The sequence below is a fragment of the Malus sylvestris genome, chromosome 16 (genome assembly GCF_916048215.2).
Source record: "Malus sylvestris chromosome 16, drMalSylv7.2, whole genome shotgun sequence".
NCBI classification, from domain to species: domain Eukaryota; kingdom Viridiplantae; phylum Streptophyta; class Magnoliopsida; order Rosales; family Rosaceae; genus Malus; species Malus sylvestris.
Genome location: NC_062275.1, coordinates 25,004,405 through 25,032,229, shown reverse-complemented (window position 1 = coordinate 25,032,229; position 27,825 = coordinate 25,004,405). Strand labels below are relative to the sequence as shown.

Below are 27,825 nucleotides of genomic sequence, written 5' to 3'. Positions count from 1 at the left end.
GTTTCGGCCACTAAATGGCAGCCGAAAGAGGCGATAGGGAGCGAAGATAACCGGCCAACCCGAACAATCATGGCTGAGTTACAAGGACAGAAGGAAACCAATCGTGACTTCGAAACTACCATTGAAGAGTCCTAGAAGTGCATCAAACTCCTCATTACGCCCGGGGAGATGAAAGCTCGCTATGAGAAATTTAAGAAAGAAGCCGACAACCAATTGTCCCCGTTACCTTTGAAAAAGCCGCTAATTAGAGTTCAGCGGAATCTGCACCCCATGTTCCTCAGCGAATCTTTGGTTTGTATGGTTTACCCAAGGTGTGCCAAGAAGCTCTTGACGTGGCACTAACTTGCACTGATGCTGAACAAATCATCCAAAAAACCACTGATCCAGCGATGAAAGCTAGATTCCAGCACATACATGAGGCTAAGGTTCTCGTCTTCGAGGTCGACCCATACACGGACATTGACATAGCCGAACTCCCTTTTTCTCTTGAGAACCTTCAACACTTTCGATATCACTTCGAAGACTTCTCGACCGTGTCCTTATTCGGTTTAACAGCCGATGAGAAAGATCAGGTGGCACGTCTGGACGCCTACCTAATTACAAGGGATGCCCGGATCGCCTATGAGGAACGAGTTCGTAAGACATTGCATGAGCAAAATCAGACTCCAGGTGCATGTAAGCTCGACGACGACAGTCAAAAGGACACAAGGCAGGATTACATGGCACAAGAGCAAGAGCATGTTGAGACATACAATAATTAGGCCGAGGATGCTCTAACACACGATGCTATAGTCATCACTAACCTGGAAGACGACGACCAGGATCCAATGGGCCCTTCAATCCTTGAAAATATGGAAATCAACATGGTCCATGTTCTACTTGCTGAATTCTAGCTGACTACACACTAACCCAGTTCATTAGATGGCGATGTGGTCGTCGAGGAAGCAACACAAGTTGATTTCGTCACCACCACTGAAGATGAGTCATCAAACAACGACGATAAACTTAAAACAGCCTTGGACATCTTGTTTCCCCGTCCCTCTTTGGCTAATTTTCAGCATTTAAAACCGTTGTATGTCACGGCCCACATTGAAGGTTACCTTATCTCTAAAATTTGCGTCGATTGCGGGGCAACGGTCAATATCATGCCTGTATCCGTCACGAAAGCATTACGACGATCCAACGATGAACTCATTCCTTCAGGGATAACCATGAGCAGCTTTATCGGTGAAAAGTCTCAAACCAAAGGAGTACTCCCTCTAGAGGTAAACATTGCAGGTCGCAATCACATGACTGTATTTTTTATCGTCAACTCTAAGACTGAATATAATGCTTTGCTTGGTAGGGATTGGATTCATCAAACGAATTGCATCCCTTATTCTTTATACCAAGTTCTCATTTTTTGGGATGGCAAATCGGTCGTGGTCCACCTAGTCGATACTCAGCCATTTGAAACCAACATGATTCAAGCCCGTTATTATGATGATCACGTCGGCTACATTACCCTACAGGGTTTAATGAAGATGGACGGCCGACTCAGATCTCAGTCCAGAAAGCCATCGACGTAGGCGTCGAGATTGTCCACTAGGATTCGGCAAGACTCGGCTTTGCCAACTTGATCCCTACCACTGATGATTGACGTCAAAGACGAGAGGCGTTGGGCTGCGATTTCATCCACGATGGAGCGCCTGCTGGCCCATTGGTATTCTATTTCCAAGCACCCACATTCGGGCATCAACTTAATTGAATTTTTGGACGAATAAGAGAACGGCTCGTTACTATCGTTGGATAAAGTTCAGGCCACACCGATCAAACTCGAAGACAGTCGACCTCAAGTTAAAAGCCCTTTAGAGGAAATAAATGTGGAAACAGTTGACGACCCTCAATTGTTATTTATCAGTGCATTATTACCCCATACCATGAAAGTTGAACTCCGTCAATTACTTAACGAGTTTAAAGATCGTTTTGCTTGGAGTTATCATAAGATGTGGGGTCTTGATCAAACCCTTGTTGAACATGAATTACGCATCAAAGCGGGTTGTAAGCCTTTTCGCCAGCCCCCTCGTCGGTTATCGACCGAAATACAGCTTGGTATAAAGGACGAACTAGCTCGATACGTCGAGTGGCTGGCCAATATCATCCTGGTACTAAAGAAAAATGACACCTTACGTATCTGTTTCAATTTTCGTAATTTGAACCTGGCAATGCCCAAAGATGAGTACCCGATGCCGATTTTTGACTTGTTAATTGACGCTGCAGCACATCACGAGATCCTATCCTTCATGGATGGGCATGCCGGTTATAACCAGATTTTCATCGCCGAGGCTGATGTCCACAAGATTACCTTTCAGTGTCCCGGGGCACTTGGCACATACGAATGGGTCGTCATGCTTTTCGGCCTCAAGAACGCCGGGGCTACATACCAACGAGCTATGAACACTATTTTCCATGATTTAATTGGTACCATCGTCAAAGTCTATATCGATAATGTGGTCATCAAATCAACACGACGGCAGACACATTTGGATAACCTCCGTCATGCATTCCTGCGCATGCACCGGCACAATCTGAAGATGAATCCCGCCAAATGTGCTTTCGGCGTATCAGCTAGGAATTTTTTAGGCTTCCTCGTCCATCACCGTGGTATTTAGGTAGATGACAACAAGGCTCGCATAATCATTAATGCTTCACCACCAACGACTAAGAAACAATTACAGTCGTTGCTCGGTAAGATCAACTTTCTCCAACGATTCATTGCTAACTCGGCTGGGAAAATGAAAGCCTTTTCCACGCTTTTAAAACTCAAGGACTCCAACACATTCGAATGGCGTGCTGAGCATCAAGAGGCATTCACACAGATCAAAGTCTCTCTCACGACTCCACCCGTCCTCATTCCACCAAGGCGTGGTCAACCTCTTAAGCTATATATCTCGGTGGCCGAAGAATCCATCGGTTGCCTTCTTGCACAGGATAATGACGCTAGGCGAGAACATGCCATTTTTTACCTTAGTTGAAACCTCAACCCACCAGAGATTAATTACTCCGGTGTCGAAAAGCTCTGTCTTGGTTTATTTTTTACTGCGTCAAAACTCAGACATTACATGCTCCAGTCAGTCACTCAGGTCATTGCCCAGACCGATGTTATTCGTTACATGCTTAGTTGGTCGGTCGTAAAAGGTCGAATCGGCAAGTGGACGATGGCCCTTTCTGAATTAAGCTTGCAATATATACCCAAAAAGCTGTCAAAGGTCAAGCTCTAGCTGATTTTTTGGCCCACCACCCTTCCCCGTATGCGTTCGGGGGTAATGACGTTGACATCGGCCTGATACAAACACGTGATAGTTACTGGACGATGTACTTTGATGGTTCTAGTACTTTAGTCTCGACTGGCGTTGGGATCATCATTCAATCCCCCATTCATAATCGTTGGTATTTTTCTCTCAAGCTCGACTTTGATTGTACAAATAATCAAGCCGAATACAAAGCCCTTATTATCGGCCTCAGCATGCTGCATGATTTGTGGGCAACTTGTGTCCTTGTTCTTGGTGACTTCGAAATTGTCATGAATCAACTCAACGGGACTTTTCGTTGTATGAGTTATACTCTGGCGCCTTACCACATGGTTGCCAGCTATTTAGCCGAATCCTTCGATGGAGTAACTTTCAAACATATTTCACGAGTTCATAACATTGATGCCGATGCATTGGCTCAAATAGCTTCTGGAGCCCAACTTATGGGGGCCAAATTAGGCCGAGATATACCTGTGTTACGACAAGTACATTCGGCCTTGATTAATCAACAAGTTTTCCAACGAGACTATGTGATCCGTACACGGGTTATGTCTTTGCCGTCATTGTTAGAATGAAAGGACATTATTGAGGTCTGTGACGTCGAGGTATTACCAGATGATTGGAGAAGGATGATTATGCGATATATCGATAACCCCAACGAAAAACACGACCGACTGATAAGGGTTCATGCCATAAACTACGTATTATACCAGAACGAGCTGTATCGAAAAGGTGAGGATGGGTTACTGTTGCTGTGCCTCTAGCCGCAAGAAGCTACTTAAGCAATGGCAGAAGTACACGAAGGGATTTGTGGAGCCCACCAATCTGGACAAAAAATGCATTGGCTACTTCGACGGCACGACTATTTCTGGCCGAGTATTCTAAAGGATTGTATTGAGTACACAAAAGGTTGTGTACAATGTCAAATCCATGGGCTTGTACAGAGAGTATCGGCCGAATCATTACATTTGGTCACCAAACCATGGCCATTCCAAGGATAGGCCATTGATGTTATCAGTAAAATCACACCATTTTCTGGTGCAGCCAAACACACGTGGATACTTATTGCAACGGACTACTTCACAAAATGGGTCGAAGCCAAGTTATATGCTGAGTTAACGTCTAAAGAAGTTTGTAGTTTCATTGAAGAAAACATTATGACTAGATTCAGCGTGCCAGAAACAATCATAACAGATAACGGTACGATTTTTACATCCGACAAATTTAAGGACTATAAGGCAAATATAAAGATTCGACTCGAGCAATCTATGCCCTACTACCCACAGGCGAATGGACAGGTCGAAGCAAGTAATAAGATTCTTATTGGTATTCTAAAAAAGATGATAAAAGAAAGGCCAGGCACGTGGCACTTAAGGATAAACGAAGCATTATGGGCTTATCAAACTTATCTACAGACGGCCATTGGGACGACTCCGTACGCGTTGACTTATGGACACGACAAAATGCTGCCTGTCGAGCTAAGTATAAACTCGTTGCGAATAATTGAACAAAGTAGTTTGTTCAGCACCGAGTATGGTCAACCCATCTAGAAGATTTAGAAGACGCTCGGCTTGATGCTTATAACTTATTAGTGGCTTAAAAGAAAATCGCCGAGCGTGCACATAATCAACGAGTTAGACAAAAAACATTCAGGGAAGGAGAGCTGGTTTGGCAAACCGTACTACCCATAGGAATTAAAGACCCCAGGTTCAGCAAGTGGTCGCCAAATTGGGAAGGGCCATTCGTTATTCATAAAGTCCTCGACAAGAGGGCATACTGTCTTAGAGATCAAACCGGTATTATTCACAAGTTGGCAATCAATGGAAAGTTTTTAAAGAAATACTATCCAGTCACATGGGAAATGCAAGAATAAAAGCTCATTTCATTTCATAAAGTTCATTTCATTGACATATCAGTTTACAATCAAATAACTCTACGGTGACAAAGGAATAAGAGTTTCAAGAGCGGCCTTCAGCTCCAACCACCTCACCTTGCCCATTATGACCTCAGCTTGCCGATTCTTCTTGTCCATCTTCAGCTGCTCGACTCGCTTTACGCTCGTCGCGTATTCAGTTAAGCACGATTTACCGCCTGACTCAAAATCCTTCATAAGCTCAGAAGCAATGGCCGATCTTCGATTTGCCAGTTCGACCATTTGATGGTCAAGGTCGGCCAGGGTCTCTTTTTTTGCCTTTAAAACTTCGACCTTCGGACGAAGAGCATCTCAGACGAATGTCGCAACTTTCAAGTCATCGTCAGCCCGAAGAGCGTTCTTGAAAATACTGAAATATTCTGAGGTCCGTTCCAAGGCAGATGATGCCTGAGTGATAGCTTCGACGCTTAATTGACCATCAGCTCCGAGGTCGTTCAGACATGCACCCACCGAATCAAGACCTTTACGCTTGAAGACTTGTGAAGCTGAGAGAGATAAAACTTCTTACAACCAAATAAGAACAGTTGATTTGGCAGGTTCATTCGTAGCTGCCGAAGGACTAGCCATTCCCGAAGTGCTTAATAGAAGAGCATCAAACTCGACTTCCCATGAAGGCTGCACATGAAAACAGTTTAGGCGTAAGGAAAATCATAAAAGAGTGTAGCAGGGAGGATTTGTTTTAAACCTGCCAAGAGGAGACTTCGGCCATATCTCTAGGTTCATTGTTTGAACCCAAAGAGCTTAATGGTCGAGCCCAATGTTTCAGACTGCTTCTTAATTCAGGCGCCTGATGAAGGTTATTACGTTTGATGGCCACTGAGGTGGCCAAGAAATGTAGATAACACCTTTCGGCGCATAAATTTTTTGGTGAAATGAATAACTAGGCACCTGACATTTAATATTTTCTTGGTTCAGACTTGTTATAACAAATTGACAAGAGAAAGTAATTGAGCCTTACAAAAGTTGAGGTCACTTCTTGAGAAGGGATGTCGAGGTTTTGGTCCTGCTGGTGAATTAGAGTCTCTGACGTCGCTTCAGGTTCGACGAAAAGCCTCTTTCCACGATCGGCTGTAGGAGGATGAACCTGATCGGCCGCCTCAACCACAGAGGAAGGTTCAACGAAAAGAGCTTGGGTTGGTCGAGAGCGATTCACCAGCGGAATGTCGTCACTTTTATCATCCTAAAAAAAATGTTCATACTATTTGATTTAATAAGTAAAGGGAGTTGACAACATGATTATACCTCTTCTAAGATGCTATTGTTTATTTTGGATTCTTGGGGAGATTCTCCCCTGTCGAATGGGATGCTTTCCCTAGTTCAGGCACTCTTATCGACCTTGGAGCTGTAGGCAAGTCGACCGACGGTACGACAACTGGCTCAACCATGACCTTGGGGACTTTAGGTATTGGTTGAGTTTGGGTTGCCGGGCTGGCCAAAGTAGGTCGATTCTCCTCCGAAGCCTGAACAACGGAAGCACGAAGAGAGACACTCGGAGCAGTTGTCCTGATGGTGTGGCTAGAAATGACATGAATCTCCCGTGCTCATTTCTTCACCAATTTCTTGACGCATTTTGGGGGGCAGGGAGTTTCATCTGCGGTCTCGACGTCCGGATGAGGTCGTTTGCTTGGTATGCTTTGGGCGGCAGCTTTGGTTTTCTTGGAGGAAGGGGCTAATTTTTTCTTGACCACTGCCGGGACGACCACGTCCGCCTGTTTCGGTACCCGAACGCCTAAGACAGCGAAATCTTGTTAAGAAAAAACCGTTCAAATGTTAGGAAAAATAAAGGTAGAAACAAGGGTATACCTTGGAGTGCCTCTTTAGGTTGAGGGGCGGAGGTTTTCTTGGGCATGTCACCAAAAATTTTGTTGACTACTTCTTTGACCGCAGAGCCAAAGAAGTTGTGAGTATATGCTTCCCACTAGTCGCCGAAGGTATCGGTGCCGATAGATTCAGGAATAGCTGGTCGAAGGCAAAATGTTTTGCACCGTTCCTGAAATTCTTTCTCTGTATCTCTACACTCCCTTTCTGAGGAACCAAATATGCGCCCCCGGTTTAGAAGGGAGCGAGAAGAAAGTAGAGGCACTGGGCAACCTTGGAGGTAGCCGAGCTGTCGGGCAGTAAAATGGGGGTGGTAGACTTCCCAACATGCTCGACGAGCATCGCAACCGAGGGGAAGGTCGCGAGTTAAGATGAACGACCCCCAGTTTTGATGAAGAGCAGCATCTTCGCTTTCATTCCAAGTCGATGTGGGAAGTCTGATGGAGCGGTGGTATTCTTAACGACGACATATCAAAGATTTGTCATCAGAAATGACATCCAGGCGAAGAGATGTTTAAAGACTTCTTCAGCTCGGTGAGGAGACATTGGTCGAGAGGCCAATTGAAGGCTGAATGCTACAGTAGACTGGAGGCTAGAGACTTCTGGCCGAAGTGTGGAGAAATAAACCTGCAATGAGAGTTGGAACACCTAGAAAGGTCCATTCTGGTGCGAGTCGATCTTGTTGATGGTCGTTTCTGCCAGACAGCGTAGAAGGTTGGAAAAGATTGTATAACTGAGCGCCAGAGAGTGACCACTAGCCAGGGCTTCCGCCACCGGCATATTCTTGACCAAGCATTTATTCGACTTGGTACAATAGATGAACTTGTTGTACCAGTAAAATAGGAAGGCCTCGTGTTCCCCCTTCCGTAGACTAGCCTTTTCTTAACCAGCAAAATGGATGATAAGGGTGTTGTAGTAAAATTTTGTCCTAACTAAGAACATGTGAGAATATTTGAACACATATGCAAACTATTAACACATTAAAGTAGGCATGCATTCAAAACAATTCTAAAACCCATGACTTTCAAAGCCTAGTGAATGGTGAACCAAGAGACTCTTTAACAACATTAAAGAGAAGGAAGGTTTTAAAGATTCATTACCCTTGAAGCTCATCCTTGTTTACACAAGGGATTCACCCAAGTGGAGGGCCTTCAAGTCACCTCCTAGCTCCTTGGATTTTCCTTGTGATTTCCTTCGTTTTGATGCTCCTTTGCTCCTTAAGGATGTGAGGAAAGGATCTCCAAAAAACACCAAAGGTTTGGTGTCTCTAAGTCTCCACACCAAGGATGAGGTGTGAAGATGAAATGGATGACTTAGAGAAGAAAAGATTGCTAGCTATTTCTTCCCTATGTGGCCGACCTCCTTGTAGAGAAAAAGAGAGAAAATGTTTCACCTCTTTGCCTCAAGGAAACCCTAATGAGGTAAAAGCTATAAAGATGCTTTTATATCTCTTTTCTTAGGTGAGTGGCAAACTTGCAATTAAGCAAAACTTCCCACTGCTATGGCCGGCCATCTTAAGTGATTGGGCTATTTGCCCATATTTGTTTTAGTTGTCATACAACTTAAACATAATGGGCCTAGTGGACCAAACCCTTTTGGACCCCGAAGCCCAAAACTAACTTAAAAGCCCAATACGAACCTTTCGTAAAATTAATTAACTAATTAATTAATCTTGATCATTCTCAATTAAACCATTTAATTGCTTATCCATCTCATTTATATTTCTTCACTTTCATCCTTACTCGATGTACGATCCATTAGGTTCCAATTAGCAAGGCAGTGGGCGATTGTTACTTTTAACGATCGATTGTGAATTGAAACAACATTTCAATTCTCCCTTTGTTGAAGATTAGTGTTTGCTAATCTTCAGGGATTCCACAAACCATGAGTGACACCTAGCAGTATGTCATGGCTACCCAAGCTAAGTAGAATTGGTTGGAGAACCTATCCAGTTACAATCACAATGCAATACGGTCCTTCTCTAATACAATACTCTTAATCACATTGTTTGAGTGATAGTTTGTTTCATGTCTACTATCCAATGTAATACTTCTCTATATGATTCAATTGAATATGATTTGGAACATACTTCCTAAGTCATATTCGTATGCTTTGGCCAAAAACTCCCGAATCATATCTTAGAGTATTCTCCTTCCACCATGGAAGGTTAGAAATCCCTTGTTGTGCATTCATATGCCTACATGACTAGATAGCTTGACCCTAACAATGCCGTGGACACTCTCGATGGAATGCCTTTGACATGATCAAAGATCAAAGACCTAACCATTAGACATCTATGATGCCTCAGGTCAAAGGACTACTTTGCATATTGCAACTTACGAGTTCTTACATGACATGTATATTCGAACTCTCTTTTGATCGTTGTTCAGTGTACTTGATTACTCTTTCAAGCACCTATGTGTTTGTCTTAGTGTCCAACACTAAATGACTTGAGACTAGTCATACTCACTCTTGAGTTGACATAACACATACTAACCTTAGCGGATTGTCAATGCCCAATTGGCAATCCTATGGCTAGGAACGTTTTAGGAATGAACATAAGAGAAAGGTCTCGTTAATTTAACTTACTTAAATCACTTCTCTCTTAGATCAAATACATTCCTTGGATTCCCTTATTGCTTAAACACATGATACAATAAATAGTGATTAACAATAAGCTTTGCCTTTCATTAAACATATAATAGTTTAATACATTAAGTATTCCAAAAGCTATTACATAAAATGAGTGGCTTTGTGGGCATACTTCCAACATGTAGTTCAGGAAATTCTTGTGTAATTTTTGAACGTCGTATTTTGAAGGTTCTTAACCTTCATGGCTCAACGTCTCGACGGCCCGGTCGTCGAACAACGCCTTGAGGTCAAGATTGGATGGGCATCCAATAAGGGTGGCGTCGACTAGGATGCCAGAAGGATGAGTCCCGATGATAGCTGAGATGTCGAGGATAGTATGAGTCATAGGGCCGAATGGAAGAACCATGGTGTTGGTGGCCGAACACCAGAGGCTTAAAGCTGCCATGAGGAGCTCTTTATCCATTATAATCTCTATGGTTGAGAGCTTGATAGCGTCATAAATACCAAGAGCTTTCCACTCTTTACCGAAGAAGTTTTCCATAATTATGACCCAGGCTACCCAGTTCGCATTGGTCGAAGGCCAGGAGCCTTGGGGTTTTGTCTGGCACCACTTCGACCAATCGAATCCCTGTAGCAAACATGCCAAGCAGTGTTTTTTGAACGAGTTGGTGATGGACGACGACACCGTATCTTTGAAGAGTGGGCCCATAATTTGGTGAATGGTATTTAACTCACCCTCGAAGCGCAAAATCTTGATGGCATGCTGATTGATGAAATCCTTGCACTTGTTGCACTCAGGAGAGAGTTCTGAGACGAAAAAGGCCATTGATGAAGGCTAGAAATTTCTTAGATGGAAGTTTCAGTTTTTCTGGTTTTTGAAGGTTTTGAGAACAGAGCGGCAATAAAATTTCAAGGGTTTTGGAGAACGTAAGGTACGAATGGAAGGGATCCAGGTATTTATAAGTATTTGGGACAGAAAGCTAAACGTTTGATTTTCAAAATCAAGGGTAGAATACGGCCTGATAACAAGTTATGTTCAAAGTCCTAGTAGGAGTAGGATTGGCTGAGGTAAAGTTGGATCAGGGAAATGAGTTCTAATCCGAGAGTGATTGAGATTCAATATAGATTGGCCGCTATAAATAGGGAGAGAAGACATCAAAACAACCCCCTCCAATTCAACACACAAATTGCCCTGCGCATTTTCTCGCTCTACGCGAAACCTCTCAACAACCTTGAGATTTTTGTTTTCCTCTTTTCACCAACGCACCTTCAGTATGGATAAATAGCACTGTGAAGGCAACCGGCGAACATCTTCAATTTGGATAAACAACACTGTTGCCGTAGATTCAGCCGACTGTTAAGCATCTTCAGTTTGGATAAACAGCACTGCGACAGGGCCGACTGGTTATCTATCCAAGTCTCGGTCAAGAAGGATTTTTGAATCCTTATCGGCAGGGGTCATCTTGTTAGCTTTCTTGGCGAAGTGAGGTGTTACAAGTTACTATACTCGGCACATTGAACGCCAAGTCGTTTATGATTGGTTATTCACAAGTAGGTTTTAGAGTTCGGCATTCTAACGGCCTAACCACTTTCACAATCAAGACATATATTTTTTTTTTGAATACTTGTGTCCCTATACTCTGGTGTAGATTCGGCATGCTTATACTCTTACGAATATAATCACGGTGACCGAATCCGGCACCGACGATTTGTGAACTTCGCAGAACTAGTAGCTTTGTCTTCAAGCTCTAGAACCTGAAGGCCGAGGTGTGTTCCTTCCTCGGCCACAGTCGCAAGATCGAGAAGTCAGCTGCGAACCCAACGCAGCATCAACAAATTTTACTCCTCGGCCGAGCTCGGCTGACGAGTTGGCATGCCCCACATACAACTGAAGGACGTAGTTAGCTTACTAATTATTCGGCCTAAGCGCCACGTAGGCTTGGTAGTTTTTAGGGTCAACAGTGTGTTAAAAAGTTAATGACTTAAAAAATAAAATTTCTCACCACTTATATAAAAACACGTAGTGTACCACCTATGTACCCGTCACAACTAAAAATTTCTCGTGTAATAGAGTAAAGCTAATAATTTAAAAAAAAAAAATATGTGTTCCTACATTGTCGTCGACTGCTTTGCTACTCATTAGACTTGTCTGCCTTCACAGCGACTTACATTTCTGCTGCATTTGAAAGCACATTCCAACCATTAACTGGGGAATCGCACACTAAACTCGGAACTGAATCAGTGTTCTTATGCTTGGTGTGTGCACGGCAAACTGTTAATTCATTCAGTTTTGGGATTAAGTTTTGTGAATTTGACGTGCAAGTTGCCGTGAAAACGAAAAGTAAAAGCATATCAGATGAAGCTGGGAATGATCTTTCTGAATGTTAATACACTAATTAGTCCAGTGCTCGTTCTCAATCGAGTACTCTTGTTCAGATGTTAAATTCCCCAACTGAACTTGTGCAGATAAAATTTCCATCTGCACAAGTATTTAGTTGAAACGAGAATCTTCCAAAAGTCGGTCTGCAAAGTCACCACATTTTCCTTGCGGTTGGAACCGTACAAAGTTTGTGCATGAGGCTGCCCCATCTGTGGGGGCGCTGACGATTATTATTGTTCCATAAGCCCTTTCTTTCCTCGTTAAATTTTAAAGTGCACCTTTTCTTTTCTGAAAGATGAAGCTTCTACTACTGCACTTTCTTATCCCCCCCCCCCCAAAACCTATACTACATTCAGAAACCAAAGACATCTAAGAAAATTGTTGTAAGCTTAATGCACAAGAAATCATACGCAGAACATCTAGATGAGCGTAAGTACGATGATACACACACACACACACACACATTTGAATAATATAAAATACGCGTACATATTCGATGGCGACGGACGAAAAAACTCAGAAAGTAGCCTGTAGGTGTTCAGTGAGTCTTACTCTCGATAATGCTCCAATTGTGTGATGAGCATTGAACTGAGGCTTCAACACATTATCGCCCTAACTTGGAAAGTCTTTCAAAGAATGAAATCTTCAGTCCCTTTTTCCTAGCGATGTCAGCTCGAACCCAACGTGAACGGTCTCCTGCTTCACCGGTAACTATAACAGTAGTATTTTTGTCACCGAAACTAGTCAAGGCCACCAATGTTTCTGGCTCAATAGCAGATGAAGCATCCACCAGAAAAATATGACTAAAATGTCCAGCAGTTAGACCTTTATCATGCAGCCGAAAGCTACTCATGAAAGTGGAGGAGATCACTCTGAATTTACAAAGTTCCTCCGTCGGAGGACAAGAGAAGTAAGTCTCTTTGTAAAGGCATGACGGGAGGATGTCTTCAGGTACCTCCTCTTTCTCGCGGAATGCAGCATTTGCTCGAAACATATCCGACTCAGGAATCCATTTCAACAAGCTTCTCATAAGCTGATCACAACAGCGGTTACTAGGAGCACATATAAGGATCCTATTTCCGTGTGAAGTTTGGCATAACTGGTGCACTGCTTCACTAATCACCACTCCAGTTCTCGTTAGCCTAAAACTGCTCTTTTCAATACAGATGCTCTTTTCAACACAGAGCTGGCCAGCCAATAGGTAAGGTGGTGAGCCACGAATGCTTAAAATATGACGAACTGCAGATAATTGATTGAGATCAAGTTTATGACCAGTGCACAGCAGCGCTGGTGCAGTGGGAATGTTCGTACGCAAAACAGACTCAGGAAAGAGGAAGTTCCTAAACAAAGCATCAGATGCATTTTGTACAGCTTGATGAGCTCTTTTCAAACAGACTCTATTGAATGAGAAGCTGACGTCATATTTTCGGGTCGAATAATGATGAACATAAAAGTCATCTTCAAATTCTACTAAAACAACACTGCTCTTGACGACGCGATATATAAAGCCCTGTATAACAGGTAAGATCATGTCAATGGATAATTAAAGGAAATGAGACACACATTTAGAATCCAATGAATGTTTATGGATCGATGCTCGTAGTTTACCTGAAATGGCTCGGCATTTGTCCCCGATGGTCGTACATGGACCAAGTCCCTCGACAAAAGGAATGGGGGATTCTCTGGAAAAGAAGCCATATCAAATGCTACAAAGGTTTTCTCTTCCCTGTCTGGTTTTTTATAAACTGCTGCTCTCTGCAACTCTACAGTAACATTCTCCAAATCGAAATGAGTCCATTTCTGTTTCAAACGAAAGCATGATTCAATCTGTAATTCATACCACCAACCAATGGCAGCAAAAGAGTACGACGAACACAACTTAACGAGACTTCAAAAGCAGATAGAATCCCTCGTATCTTTCAAAATTTTCTCAAGTAAAAGGTTAGATATTGGTCATAGTTTTTGTAAGTAACAAGTAAGAGGAAAAAGGCATTACGAAAGGGCAAATATTCAAGCGTACCTCATAGAAGAACTCTTCAGCATATAAGAGAGCAGCGAAATAATCCTTATAAGTCGCGGGAGACAGAGGCTGGTTTAGAACCTTCGGCGCAATGTCATTTTTGATCAAATCTTTTATATTGTCAGGAATTGCGAAGATAGGTAATGAATCCTTCTCAACCCATACATAACTTTTCTTCCCCATCTGATCTAATACATCTGAAGAGGCGTGAGATAGAGCTGGCTTAAACATTGGATGGAGCTTAGTGGAAGATACGGGAGGTCCAGTAGAGGAAGATGGACATTGTTTCGAAGCAGATGCCGGAGATGGGTTAGAGGCGGATGTAGATAATTTAGGAGAAAACTGAGATGATGCATTCAGAGAAGAAGATTTCTGAGGTTTAAACGAAGACGTTGGAGGGTGAGGGGACGATGAAGTAAATGAGGAAGACAAAGATGGTTTGGAAGAAGCTGTTGGTGTAGAGGAAGATGAAGGTGGTTTCGGAGAAGAAGTTGGAGGCTTTGGGGATGATGAATTTAGTCTAGATGAAGCCTGAGGTGGCTTAGAGGACGAGACGATATTAGATGTTTTAGTATAAGACGTAGATGACGATGCCGAAGGTATAGGAGGGTTAGCTGAAGAACTAGAGAAAGATTGCGTCAGTTTGAATGAAGATGTTGTGGGGTTGAGGGGTGATTCAGATGAATTATATGAATGAACAAAAGTGGATTGGGGCAGCTTAGTTGAAGATGTTGAGGTTGCAAGGGATGTTGAATTCGATTCAAAGGAACAAGATTGTCGTGAAACAGGGGATAATGAAGATGTATTGAGTTTGGACAAAGACGACGCAGGCTTGGGGTTGGGAGACGATGAAGATGAACTAAAGGGAGATAGGACATGATTATATTGGGTTGATGGCGGTTTAAAGGGTTGCAAAGTGTTTCTGTGGGAAGTTTCATGATAGTAATCACGCTTGTTGGAAACGGTTTTCGCAGGAAATTGACTGAGAGAATGATAAGCATTATCATGCTCATCATCACAGCAAAGAAGACATCGTAGCAGATCACAAAAAATCGACATGCGATCCGTCCTAATGCGATCAAAACATAGAAATTCATCAAAATCATAAGATCAAGACCACTTATGGCTAAGAACAAAAAGACAAAAACTCGATCTACCAAAAGTATTAACTTATGGCTTCAAAGTACCAGATTATTGAGAAACTGGAAATTGAAGCAGAGAATTAGAGAGAATAAAATCACAGAAGCAAAATGTTTATAAACACAATGAAATGAATTGAAGTCTAAGGATAAGTAGCTTACCAGTGATTCTAGCTACAAAGATCGATGATCCAACAACTACTGCAACTCAGGAACTAAAAAGCCTTGTTGACGACCCGACGACTAGGAACTAAAGCAAGTAGTATTCGGGTAGTAATTATACCATTCAATATATCTCCTAAAAAGCAATTAAAGCAAGTGTACGGTTAAATATATTTATTTTACTTCCTCTTATTAGTGTATCTTACGTTTGTATCATAATATATTTTACTAAATTAATATACCAAAATGTCTGTACCGAAATATATTGTAGTGAATTAGTGGCACATAAAAAAATATGCAAAAACATAAGTGTACCGAAAAATTTCGTACCTAAATATATGATACTAAACTAGTATACTGAAATGTCCGTACCTAAATATATTATACTAACCTATTGTACCGAAATATTTGTACCTAAAATATTTTAATGAATTAATGGCACATAAGAAAATAGGCAAAAACATGTGTACCGAAAAATCTTTACGAAAATAGTTTCTTATATAAGATACTTACTATAATGAGAATTAAAATTTATAATATTTTCATAAAATTTAATTTATGAACACTATAAAATTATAAATAAAAAAGAGAGACATTTAATACGCTGGCATTAAATAGAGTCTAGGAACTAAAATCAATTTTTAATCTTCTATAAGACATTTTTCTAAACTTCATCTTATTTAAAGATTAAAATTTGGTTTTCTATATTTATTTCTTAATGTGTAAGACTAACTCCAACTCTTGGAGGTTTGGGTTAGTGGTGTGGCCCACTTGAGTGAGTGGAAGTTTGGTGTTGAAAGCCAAACGCCTAAGTTTGACGCACACACGAAAGGGGACGCGTCATGCGCTGTAATCTGAGGACCCACCCACGTAGGCTTGTTGCCCACTTGCCTATTTCATTGATGAGCCAAACAACTCTTTTATATAATCTAATGGCATACATTCAAATAGGCTGTTGGTATCCAATAGTCCATATTTAATTGATTTAATGTTTAATTTTTAATTTTATAAATTTATTTAGGGTAAATATCAGTTTACTACCCTTAAGTTTCATGATTTTTAACATTTGGTATATGAATTTTTTTTCGTCCTATAGTCATACCTAAAATGTTACTTTTGGAACAGTCTCATACATCCGTTAGTCTGGTTGTTAAGTTTCCCGTTACGTGGCGCCTATGTGGACAATGACTGGTCCCACGTGAAAATTAAACATTAAAAAAAAAGAACTTTAACGAAAAGCACCTGGTACTGTTCATTTTAACGAAAAACCACATTTTTACACTAAAAAGTCAATCATGGTACTATTTATTTTACCTTTTATTTTGTCCTTATCATTAAAACTCAAAATTTTCAAACCATTTTCATTAGTTTTCCTTAAAAAAAAATGAAAAAAATTGGAAAAATAAAAATAAAAATTTGGTCGTCTTCTACCTCCGGCCCTTCCTCCCTTATCCCTCCATTATCTCCTCTGCAACTCACCAAACTCTTTCAAACCATTTTCATTAGTTTTATTTAAAAAAAAATAAAAAAATTGGAAAAATAAAAATAAAAATTTGGTCGTCTTCTACCTCCGGCCCTTCCTCCCTTATCCCTCCATTATCTCCTCTGCACCAACCCACCAAACCCTTCCCCCTCCATCTTCGATTCTAGCCATCCAGCCATCCACCCACCCAACCCTCATCTTCTTTTCAACGGCTTTTCCCAGGCCAATTCTTCCTCGCTGGCCACCAAGGAGACAAGCCCGACGATGTCTGCCGCCCCTCCGGCTTCGCACGAAACGCCGAGACCATCGATTCAAAATCCTTCGCTCTCACCCACTCTCGCCCCGGCCTCTTTTCCCTCAGCCTTTCTGAGAACGACGACGAGGACGACATCAAGCTCGACCCGGAATACCGAAATGTCGAATTCTTCATTACCACCGGACCCGAAACTCCGACCCTGATCCAGTAGCCCTTAAAGCCTCTGTCCTTCAGCAACGGCGTCCTCAAGCGCGACAACCCCACGCACCACCTCCACGCTCCATTTTCGAAGACCCCGTGCAGCCAAACACCCCCGCCACGACAAAGCATGTCATCGAGTACCAACCCCACCACCTCCACCATCCTCCTTCGCCAACTCACCCCGGCAACTGAAGCCCCAGTTCAGCTTCTCCACCGCTGATCTCATCCTGCTACTACCCCACCGGCCCCCACACGCCCATCGCTGTTTTGGGTTCGAGGGAAGGGTAGGCGGAGGTGAGAGAGACGAGGTGGGTGCGGATAAGCCACTTGGTGTCTTCGGAGTAAGGGAGGGCAGATGGGCCGTGCTGGGAGAGGACGGAGCTCAGGAACTGTTGAATCAGTTGGGGGTTCGATAAGTTTGGACCCGCCGGTGGAATCATCGCAGCAATTTGAACCGGGTCAGGTTTGGAAGGTTGAGATTTAAAATTCCGAGAAGAAGAGAATGGCGATGATTTTGATCAGAGTGAGTTTTGATGGAATTGAAAATTTGGGTGGAAATTGGGATTTTTCTTGTTTGTTATGTTTGCTCAGGAGAGAAGGGAGAAGCCGGAGAAGGGACAGAGGCCCGTCTGGGATTGAGGTGATTTTAAAAAAAATCACTGTGAAAAAAAGCTGAGGGTCATTTTTGTGTTTGGTAAACTGAAAAAAAGGCTTATTTTGGAAGCTGCTGTGAGAATAAGCTGAAAATCAAAGGAAAAGCTGAAGCTGCTATTTGCTGCTTTGAAAAAAAGCCAGTTTTTTCAAAGCACACGGAGCTACAATGCTCCTTTAATGAAAAGACACACTATCATCCTGCTTTTTTTTCCAAAAGCACTTTCACAAAAAAGTTTACCAAACACTCTACTGGCTTTATTTCACAGCCGCTTATTCTCACAGCACAGCCGCTTATTCTCACAGCAGCTTTTTTTCAAAGCACAGCAATACCAAACCAGCCCAGAGTGTGAGCGTGATGGGGACCTGCGAGTGTGTGGAGTGGTGACTTGTACGACTTTTTTGGGGGTTGCATAGGAGAGAAGCGTGGGAATGGGTTGCAGTGGAGAGAAGGGAGGGTACGAGTTGTAGAGGAAAAAAAAGGAGGGAAGGTGGGTTGGGGGAGGTAGAAGACGGGTTGGTTTTTTTTTATTTTTTAATTTTCATGTGACCCTTTAATCACACGTGGCGCCAATTCATTATATACATAGGTGCCATATCATCAATTAACGGAAGACTTAACAGTCAAACTAACGGATGTATGAGACTGTCTCAAAATTAACATTTTAAGTATGACTCTAGAACGAAAAACATTTCATGTACCAAATATTGAAAACCATGAAACTTGAAGGTAGTAAACTGATATTTACCCATTAATTTAATTCAACAGTTAATATCTAATATAATCAAATCTAACGGTAAAAGAAGATTCAACGATCCAAAATTAAATCCAATGGCTAATATACATCTCTATCATGTTTAATATTCTTCCATAGTATTTCATGGGTTTCATGGTGTTGGTTTAGTGATTTTTCAATATTTATCGAAATCTAAATATTTTTAGGTTAAAATGTTCATAAAATGAAATTAAGATAGTCTACATAATTTTATTTTTTAAAGTTACTTTTTTAAAAATAGCCTAAATTCATTCTTTAATAATCTGAGGCTAAAAATTTCAGACTAGGAGGGTTAGAGCAAAAAAACTGTTTTTAGGTTAAAACCTAAATTTTACGGGCTAAAAAAATTAGGTTTTAAGCCAAGGGTTGGAGATGGTCTAAGGAATTCAACTTAGTACTTATACATTTCTCTAGTAAAGCTTAGTGACTAATTGTACTTAATTAAATCTCTAACACAAAGATTAGTTACAAAACTGGTACAACTGAAATAGAGATGTACATACTATTAGCTATGAGTTGTTCCTTTACACCCCCTTAAGCTAATCAGAGGGGAACCCAGAGAAAGCTTGGACTAAAGATACTTGAACCGTGCCTTTAATAGAGATTTTGTATGAGTTGTCCCTTTAAAAATGTGGTAGAATTTTAAGTCAGATTTGCTTTTCAGTTTTGGGTTCTAGGCATTAAGGTGGTAAAAATACAAGTGATTTCATGATTTAAAGCTTTAAGAGAATGTGTATCATTTAACTGTAGCCAGAAATAAATTAAAATGTCTTTAACCTTCCCAGACCTCATTACAAATTAATCATATTCATAAAATATGAGATTAATTTCAAGATAATAATAGAACGGTTTTTTTTTTTTTTGTTTTTTTTGTTGAGATAATCAAAGAATCGTTATTATAAATAAGAAAAATAATATTGGAAACATTTTATCGGGTCCAACAAAATCAAAAAATAATACGCCACATCTTCCTTGCTCTAGGAATGATAAAAGTGACATGCCCGACCTTGATATTCACCAAACATCAGGGTAGGATGTGCTGATCGATACGCGAAGGTGACGAAGCCATATTAGGATGTATGAGAACTAAGAACAATTAACCGACATAAATAAAACTTGTAAATTTAATTATTATGAATATCAATTTAATTATAATGAATATGCATTTATGAAACGTGTTCAGAGCATACAACTAAACCGAGACACTAAAAAAGAATAATATAAAATTGAATAAACAAAAGGATGGGTCCTACACCGAGAGGACTTGAAGATGCCGATGCGGGAGTACCTTGACGCCGGGATTGTACACCTCGATTCTAAGTCCTGAGAGGGCGCAAAACAAAACATGAGTGAACCAAGTTGATATATAAGTAATACAAAAACAGTTATTCAACAACGTACTAACCCCCAAAGTTTATGAAAACTCAATAGCATAATATGTAATAGGTTTTCCAAAAAAACGTAGCATGCCATAAAACCTTTCATAAAACATATATCGTATATAATGTGCTTAGTAGTAGTAGAACAAGGCATATATATATCTTCATTCGCCCGAAGGCACTACATCTCCCGCCCGTAGGCAATATATAAATATCTTCCGGTCGAAGCCACCAACCTACGCCTGTCCGAAGCCAATATAAGTATCTTCTGACTGAAGCCACCAACCAAACGCTCGACCAAAGCCAATATAAGTATCTTCCGGCCAAAGCCATCTACAAACGCCCAACCGAATCCATATATAAGTATCTTCCGGCCGAAGCCACCAACCTACGCCCAGCTGAAGCCATATATATATATATCATTTGCCTGTAGGTTGTATCATTGAATAACCACTGAATAAGCACATAAGAACATTAACATGAATAAGCACATAAGAACATTAACATAATATTTCTAATATATATATATATCTCAAATTGGAGCTCAGTAACTAAAACATCATATCGTAAAACCACGTTCATAAGTAGGTATATAGTCATCAATCATATATACAACAAAGAACGTAAAGTCGAATAAGCATGATAATTCCTAAAGCGTGAAGCCAATTTACTCATAAATGTTTCATAAAATGTAGCCATTAAATCATGCTTTTCATGTATGCATTTCTAATAGTAAAATATACATTTTATAAAGGATCCACTCACAGATACTTTGCCATCGAAGAACCATGCAAACAAGATAGGACGGAAATGCCATACACAATTGCACCTAAGCATGTAAATGTACCAATTAATAAATCTATGCTAAAACGATTGGATTTCTGAAAAAGGACGTCATAAACAAATTCAGAACGTCAAAAAACATAAATGGGGATCTTGGGTACCCCCTGCACCGATTTAGGTCGCCGGAAAATTGGCCGGAAAAGTCATCGGCGCCGTCATCCACATTACCTCTGGTGGAGGCACATGTGCTCCACACTCAGGCCAAGACAGATGCCCATGCGCGCCATGAGCAGGCCCACTCGTGAACCCAATAGATGAATAGGTTCTGGGTTTGGGCTGGTTTAGTTTTGGGTTTTGAGCTTAGGTTATTTAGGATTGGGCCGGGTTCCATGGCCTAAAGGCTTGGTTTGAGTTTTAGGGTTAATGGGTTTGGGCTTTGGGCTACCGAGTCGAGTCGACCCGGTGTTTAGATCGATTCTCAATAAGATGAAAGCCGAAGCTTCCCAAGCTCCGATCAACCTCGGATTCTCCACCATAACCTATGATCTACCCACCAAAATGAAGACAAACAAGAATAGATTAGGATTATACCTTTGGTTTCTCAAGTAGTGGCAGGAGAAGGACCTGGAACTCACGACATTCTCGTCGAAAATCTGGGGAAGTCTCCCCGAGTAGTTTTCTATCACAAACTTCCCCAAAACAACTCAAAAATTGTCCCAAACTCGCATGAAAACACTATCCAAAAGATTCTAGGGGCTTACCTACATTGATGGTTAGTCGGAGGAGGAGGTGCACAGTGGCAGGGCCACGGTGCCACGAGACACGAAGAGGTTTGGGTGTTCTTCCCTTGCTTCAGGGTTTGTGGAGCTCACAGGGCTAAAGGGTAAAGGTGGTGAGTGGTGCACTGGGGAAGGAAAGGATGGAATGACGGAGAGAGAGGAAGATAGGACCTTATGGGGAGAGAAGAGATGAGAGATTTTTTTTTGGGGGGGGTTGTGCCATGTGGTAGACAAGGGAAGAGAGAGGTCGGGGGATCAAAAAGTAAGTAGGCCCCACCCAGCTCACCATTTAAGACGTAAAAGCAAACCCATTTCAAAATAAATATCCCAATCTTAGTGAAGTTACAAAAATGCCCTTCCATTTCGTAAATTTCAGGACAGGTCGTCACAAAAAGTCTTTTTGAATGTCAACTGCTCAATTTGTGGGATTTGTTATTGTTTTACTAAATATTTGTCCAAACTTCATATCAACATTAGGTACATACTAAATTTGGTAAAGAGCAGGTTTCTTTCATCCAAAGTCCGTCTATGAGATTTGAACTCAAAATCATAAACTGCATTGAGAAACAATGACATGGTTGACAGACAAGACAATGGGTTTCAAGCTTAATGCATGAGATATCATTTGCAAAACCTGTCTATGAGATTTGAACTAAATCTTCAATAAAGTGGAGACCAAGTGCCACTAGACCAAATTCGTAAACTACATTTTAAAACAATGACACGGTTGACATCTAAGACGACTGATTTCTAGCTCAAAAACAGCGAAAGCATTCACCAGAAAAATATGATTAAAATGCCCAATGGTTACGCCTTCATCATGTAATTGAAAGCTACTCATGAAAGTCAGAGAAAGTGGTTTCTACAACATCAATTAATAGCGTTTTTGTTAAACTTTTTTAGCGTATAACAAAAAATCCTATTTGACTATTTAGGAATGTAGTCAAATTAGGATTTGAGAGAATTTTAAAAGACTTCAAAATCCTATTGTAGTCAACTAAGATTTTAGTAAACATTATTAGAATCTAAGCAAATTCAGGTGTAGTCAATTGAGATTTTAACAGACATTTTTAGAATTCATACAAATCTGTGTAGTCAATTGAGATTTTAATAGACATTTTAAAGTCCATCCAAATTTAGGGGTATTTTATAAACAAATGATCTTATCTACACTAAAGGGAGGAAGATGGGCTTAGTCTCACAATGGGCTAGCAATAATGTGGTTCAAATTCGCCTTTGGCGAGAATCGAACCGAAGACCTCTCACTTACAAGTAGTGTTTAAAATATCGGTATCAGTGGAAATATCGATAGGCAGATTGTGGAAATATCAATGGATATATCGTATATCGATATCGATTGCCTTAGATGGAAATAATGGAAATTTTCTCAAAAACATGGAAATTTAAAATTATTTTTTAGGGAATGTCATATGAAGCCACAACAGATGTATGAATAAAAAATTAATGATTAGATACTGTGTAAACAATAAGTATGTGATACGTGAGAAGAAAAACTTCCTTATAATGACAAGTAATAAAATAAAGCATTTCACTAGAAAGAATAAATTATATATAACTTAATTGAAATTTTCGTCATGAAAGCAGAACAAGTTTTATTGAAGTAAACTAATACCATAAATAAAGAAATTAAAAAAAATAAAGAATGCATAATCTCATGGATATTTCCTACAAACTTTTTGCAAATTGTCTGCAAACATTGGATATTTCCTAAAAATATCGAAAATATTAAGGAAATTGACTAATTTCTGAAAATATCATGGATATGATCCCTTCTTTTCATATATTTCCCTGAATTTTTGGATATTTCCGTGAAAATATCAAGCATATCCAGGATATTTCAAACATTGCTTACAAGTGAAGAGAAATAACACTAGACCCTAGTACCAAGTGGAAAATTTAGGTGAATTAAAAATGAGTAAACTGTCATTTAACCTATAAATTATGACACAAGGACACAAAATAATTCAAAAACTTAAGAAAACAATTTTAATTATAAAAAATAAAACAAAACCAAAAACCCAGGAGCCATCACCATCCCTCCCATATTTCTACCCTCCACCCATAGCCACCCCCTTCCCCCATCACCACACCCGTAGCCACCCCCTTCCCCCATCATCACCTCAACCCTTTCCTATTCCACCCCCCCCCCCCCCCGGCGGTGTCACCACACCCACCCCTTCCCCATCATCACCTCGACCTTTGTTATTCCTGTTGGAAATGTGCCCTAAAACCAATCATATGATGATACTTTACGGACATTTCACATGTTAAACTAATCTAGTTTAATATCAAGGGCAAAAATTATTGTTTTAAGCCGTCTCATATAAATGTTATATGCTTAAACGATAAGTCCAAGGAATATGTAATTAGGAGAATGTAATTTAAAGAAGTTAGATTCATGAGACCATTCTCTTTCGTATACATATCCTAAACGTTCCTGATCATAGGATTGCCAATTGGGCATTGACAGTCCGTTAAGATCAGTATATGATGTGTCTTCTCTCAGGGAGAGTGACTGGTCTCGAGTCATTGGTGTGATTGACACCAAGACAAGCATGTAGGTGCTCAATAGAGAATGAGTCCACTAAACACGATCAATGAGGAGTTCTCATACTCATGTCACATGAGAACTCATGGTTGGGATAATGCAAAGTAGTCATTTGACCTGAGGCATCATAGTTGTCTTGTGGTTAGGTCCTTGATCTTTGACTATGTCAAAGTCACTCTGTCAGAGGGTGTCCACGGCATAGTTAGGGTTAAGTCACTTAGCCATGGAGGCAAGTGAATGCACAACAAGGGATCTCTAACCTTCAAACCGTTTGAGGGAGAATACTCTATGATATGATTAAGAATCTCTGGCCAGAGTATGAATGAGATTTAGGAAGTCGTTCCAAATCACATTCAAGGTAATCATATAAATAAATGAATCACACTGGATAGTAGACATGATTAAACTATCAAACCAAACAATGTGGTCAAGAGTATTGTATTAGAGAAAGACCGTATTGCATTGTAATCCTAAACTAAATAGGTTCTCCACCTCTTCTGATTAGCTTGGGTAACCATGACATACTGCTAGGTGTCACTCATGGTTTGTGGAAGCCCTAAACGTGTATAATCACTAAGGGGAGAATTGAAAATAAGTTTCAATTCACAATCGATTTGAAAGAGTTCTAATCGCCCACTGCCTCGCTAAAAGGAACCTAATGGATCGTACACCACGTAAGGTAGAGATTGAAGAAACAACGAAGATGAGTAAGGATAATTAAATGGTTTAATTATTTATGGCAAGGATTAATTAATATGTTAATTAATCAAACGAATAAAGTTCGTTAAAGACCTCGGGTTAGTTTTGGACCGCAAGGCCCAATGGGATTTGAATGTCAAGCCCATTAACTCAACTTGTATGACAACTTGAATAAACAAAGGGCTTGAAAGCCCAATAAACCCTTAAGGCCGGCCAAATAGAGGAGGGTAGTGAACTTGCTTTAATTGCAAGTTTGCCACTCCATTGTGAGGTGGTATAAAGGCAACTTTATAGCCATTTCATCCTTAGGGTTTTCTTTTGGGGAAAGGATGAGAACACAATGTTCTCCTTTTCTCTCTAAGAGGCCGGCCCCCTTGGAGGAGATTAGCTAGCAATCTCTCATCCTCCAAGGTCACTCATCTCTTCTTCAAGTCCCTCCTTGGTGTGAAAAATTAGAGGTTCTCAATTTTGGGAACTTGGAGAATCCTTTCTACCATCGTCCTCCAAGAAATCGATGGAACTAAGAAGCAAGGAATGAAGGCCCTCTCCTTGGGTGATTAGCCTTTGCTTATGCAAAGAGGAATCAACAAAGGTATAAAATATCTCAACTCACTTTGTTCTTGAGTTGAGTCTTGGTTCACCTTTCTACTAGGCTTTGAATTTCATGGGTAATGTTTTGTTTTGAGTGCATACAAGCATGATTCCGCCTTTAAATGTTAATTGCATGCCATAGATGTTGCTCAAATGAACATGTTTTTCACAAAATTTCCTTCAAATGGTATCAAGAGCCTAGGTCTAGTAGTTGGTGAATCCTTTTGGGTTTTGTAGTTCATAGTTTTTTATTTGAATGTTGTAATTGTTACAAGCTTTATTCTTGCTTCTTTGAATGTAAATTTTGTTAGAAAATTTGCCATCTCAAATGTTGTAGATGTAGTTCATATGAGCATGAATTTTGGAGCTAAAATTTGGTGCCATGTTTTTGGGGAAATTAGGCCAAATCCAAAGGGTGGTTTTTTGGGTTCTTGTTTGTTTGGTTAAAAGTGTTTTAAGGTGACTTTTGGAACCCCTAAATACCCTAGGATGTTAACCCCCTTTTGAGTAGTGAAATTTTGAATTTTATTGAGTGAAAACATTCATGGAGCTCTTATGAGTTTTCATGTGTGTTCTTCAATGTTCTTGATGTTCTTACCAAGAACAAAAAGTTTTGGTGTTTTGATTCAATATGTTTGTTGCTTTGAATAAAGTTTTGGTTTATTATTGATTGGTGATGGATGATTTATGCCTTTATTGTTTGACAAAACATTTTTCTTACAACCCATCCCAATCAACTTTTCCTCACCTACCTATCCACCTGCACAAAACACTTTCAAATTTTGAATTTTTCACCAAAACCTTTTCCCCCTCCTTTTTCACTCTCACCAACTGGCCACCCTATTAAAATAGGGTACTTTTGGGGCTTTTATGCAATTACATAAAGTTTTGATACTTTTGTATATTTGTACTTTGACCCGAAAGTTTACGTTTTTACGTAAAGGCCCAAAAACACTAAAGGACAAATTGTTTTGCTCCTTTAATGAAGTTTTTGTATTTGATGAAATTTTTGGGTTCTAGTTGTAATTACATGAAGTAGTGGACTTTTGTGTTCTTACAAAGTGACCTCAAAAGTTTGTGTTTTGCAACATAGCCCAAAAAGTTGTGGTTATTGCATTTGGCCCAAATTAGTTGAGAACAAAATAGTTTTGTCTCTTTAAATGAGAATTGGATTTTCATTTCATTTAGCTCCATTTAAATCAATTCTATGGAAACAAAAACCAAATGAAAATGTTGCATTCAAGTTTAATTAGTTAAAGCGTTAATTAATTAAAGAAAGGGTGATTATGAACCTAAGCCTACAATAATTGAGCTATGTGAAAGGCCATCTCAAATTGGTTTGAACCATGGGAATGTGTAGATTAGATTTTGGTTGTAATTTGATATGATCAAATGTTGTAAAAGAGCATAAGCTCTTCTTTACTTTAAAATAATTTGTTTTGATCAAATGTTGTAAAAGAGTATAAGCTCTTCTTTACTTTGAAGTACTCATTTCTTGTTTTATTTGATATGCATGAAATTGGAGTAGTTGGGTCCAACGCCCAATAGGAAAAACACGCCTTAATATGATTAAATGCGTAACTAAAATCAATCACCATCCCTAGACTGAGATTCAACACTAGGCTCGTGTTGGATCTAATCAAAGGTTCATAGTCATCCTAAGGCCCTAAGGCAACTATATAGTCCATCAATGAATGCAAACCTTATGTTAGTAGTACCATATACTCTTGTTTTAAAAACCGTTTTACAAGCATAGTGGGAGTATTATATACAACTAAATCAATCACATGGACTAATAGTTGTAATAGGACCAAATTGTTTTAATAAGATTAAAATGCATGCTTATATGTGATGAGACCTAAAACCTTCAACCAAACCATTATAAAGTTGATAAGTGTGAGAGTGCTTTGAACATTCTTTCGTGGCCTTCCACCGTGGTAGGCTCTGATCGTTTGTGACTCGTACACCGACTTCACCCTATCATGGGGGAGTACAAAGTGCGTGCTTACACTCAGGAGGAGTTCTATATGCATACATGATGATGTGAAGGTAGGCAATGAGAATGACCAACATCATATCATTGTGAGGTTGTTCTTGAACCTCTACTCAAACTTGCATGGTGGGAATGACTTAACTAAGTGCAATGGAGCCAACATCATATCATTGTGAGGCTTCATTCTCTAGAGGCCAAATAAGATGGGTACTTGCAAGAGATTCAAATGAGTAAGCATACTCTCTCATTATTATTGATGCTAGCCAACATCATATCATTGTGAGGTGGGCTTGGTAATGATGAGTCTCCTATCCCCTACTAAGAGTTTCCT

The 27,825-nt window shown here is 40.2% G+C and overlaps 1 protein-coding gene across 1 annotated transcript; it reads right to left on the bottom strand.

Moving 5' to 3' along the window:
• Positions 1–12,381: 12,381 nt before the first annotated feature.
• LOC126607845 (probable RNA helicase SDE3) lies at positions 12,382–15,491 on the bottom strand. The gene is made up of 4 exons (XM_050275555.1): positions 15,335–15,491; positions 14,034–15,102; positions 13,622–13,813; positions 12,382–13,523 (listed from the first exon to the last, which is right to left on the bottom strand). The coding sequence occupies exons 2-4, from the start codon at positions 15,090–15,092 to the stop codon at positions 12,618–12,620; spliced, it is 2,157 nt and encodes a 718-aa protein (XP_050131512.1). The 5' UTR covers positions 15,093–15,102; positions 15,335–15,491; the 3' UTR covers positions 12,382–12,617.
• Positions 15,492–27,825: the final 12,334 nt, after the last annotated feature.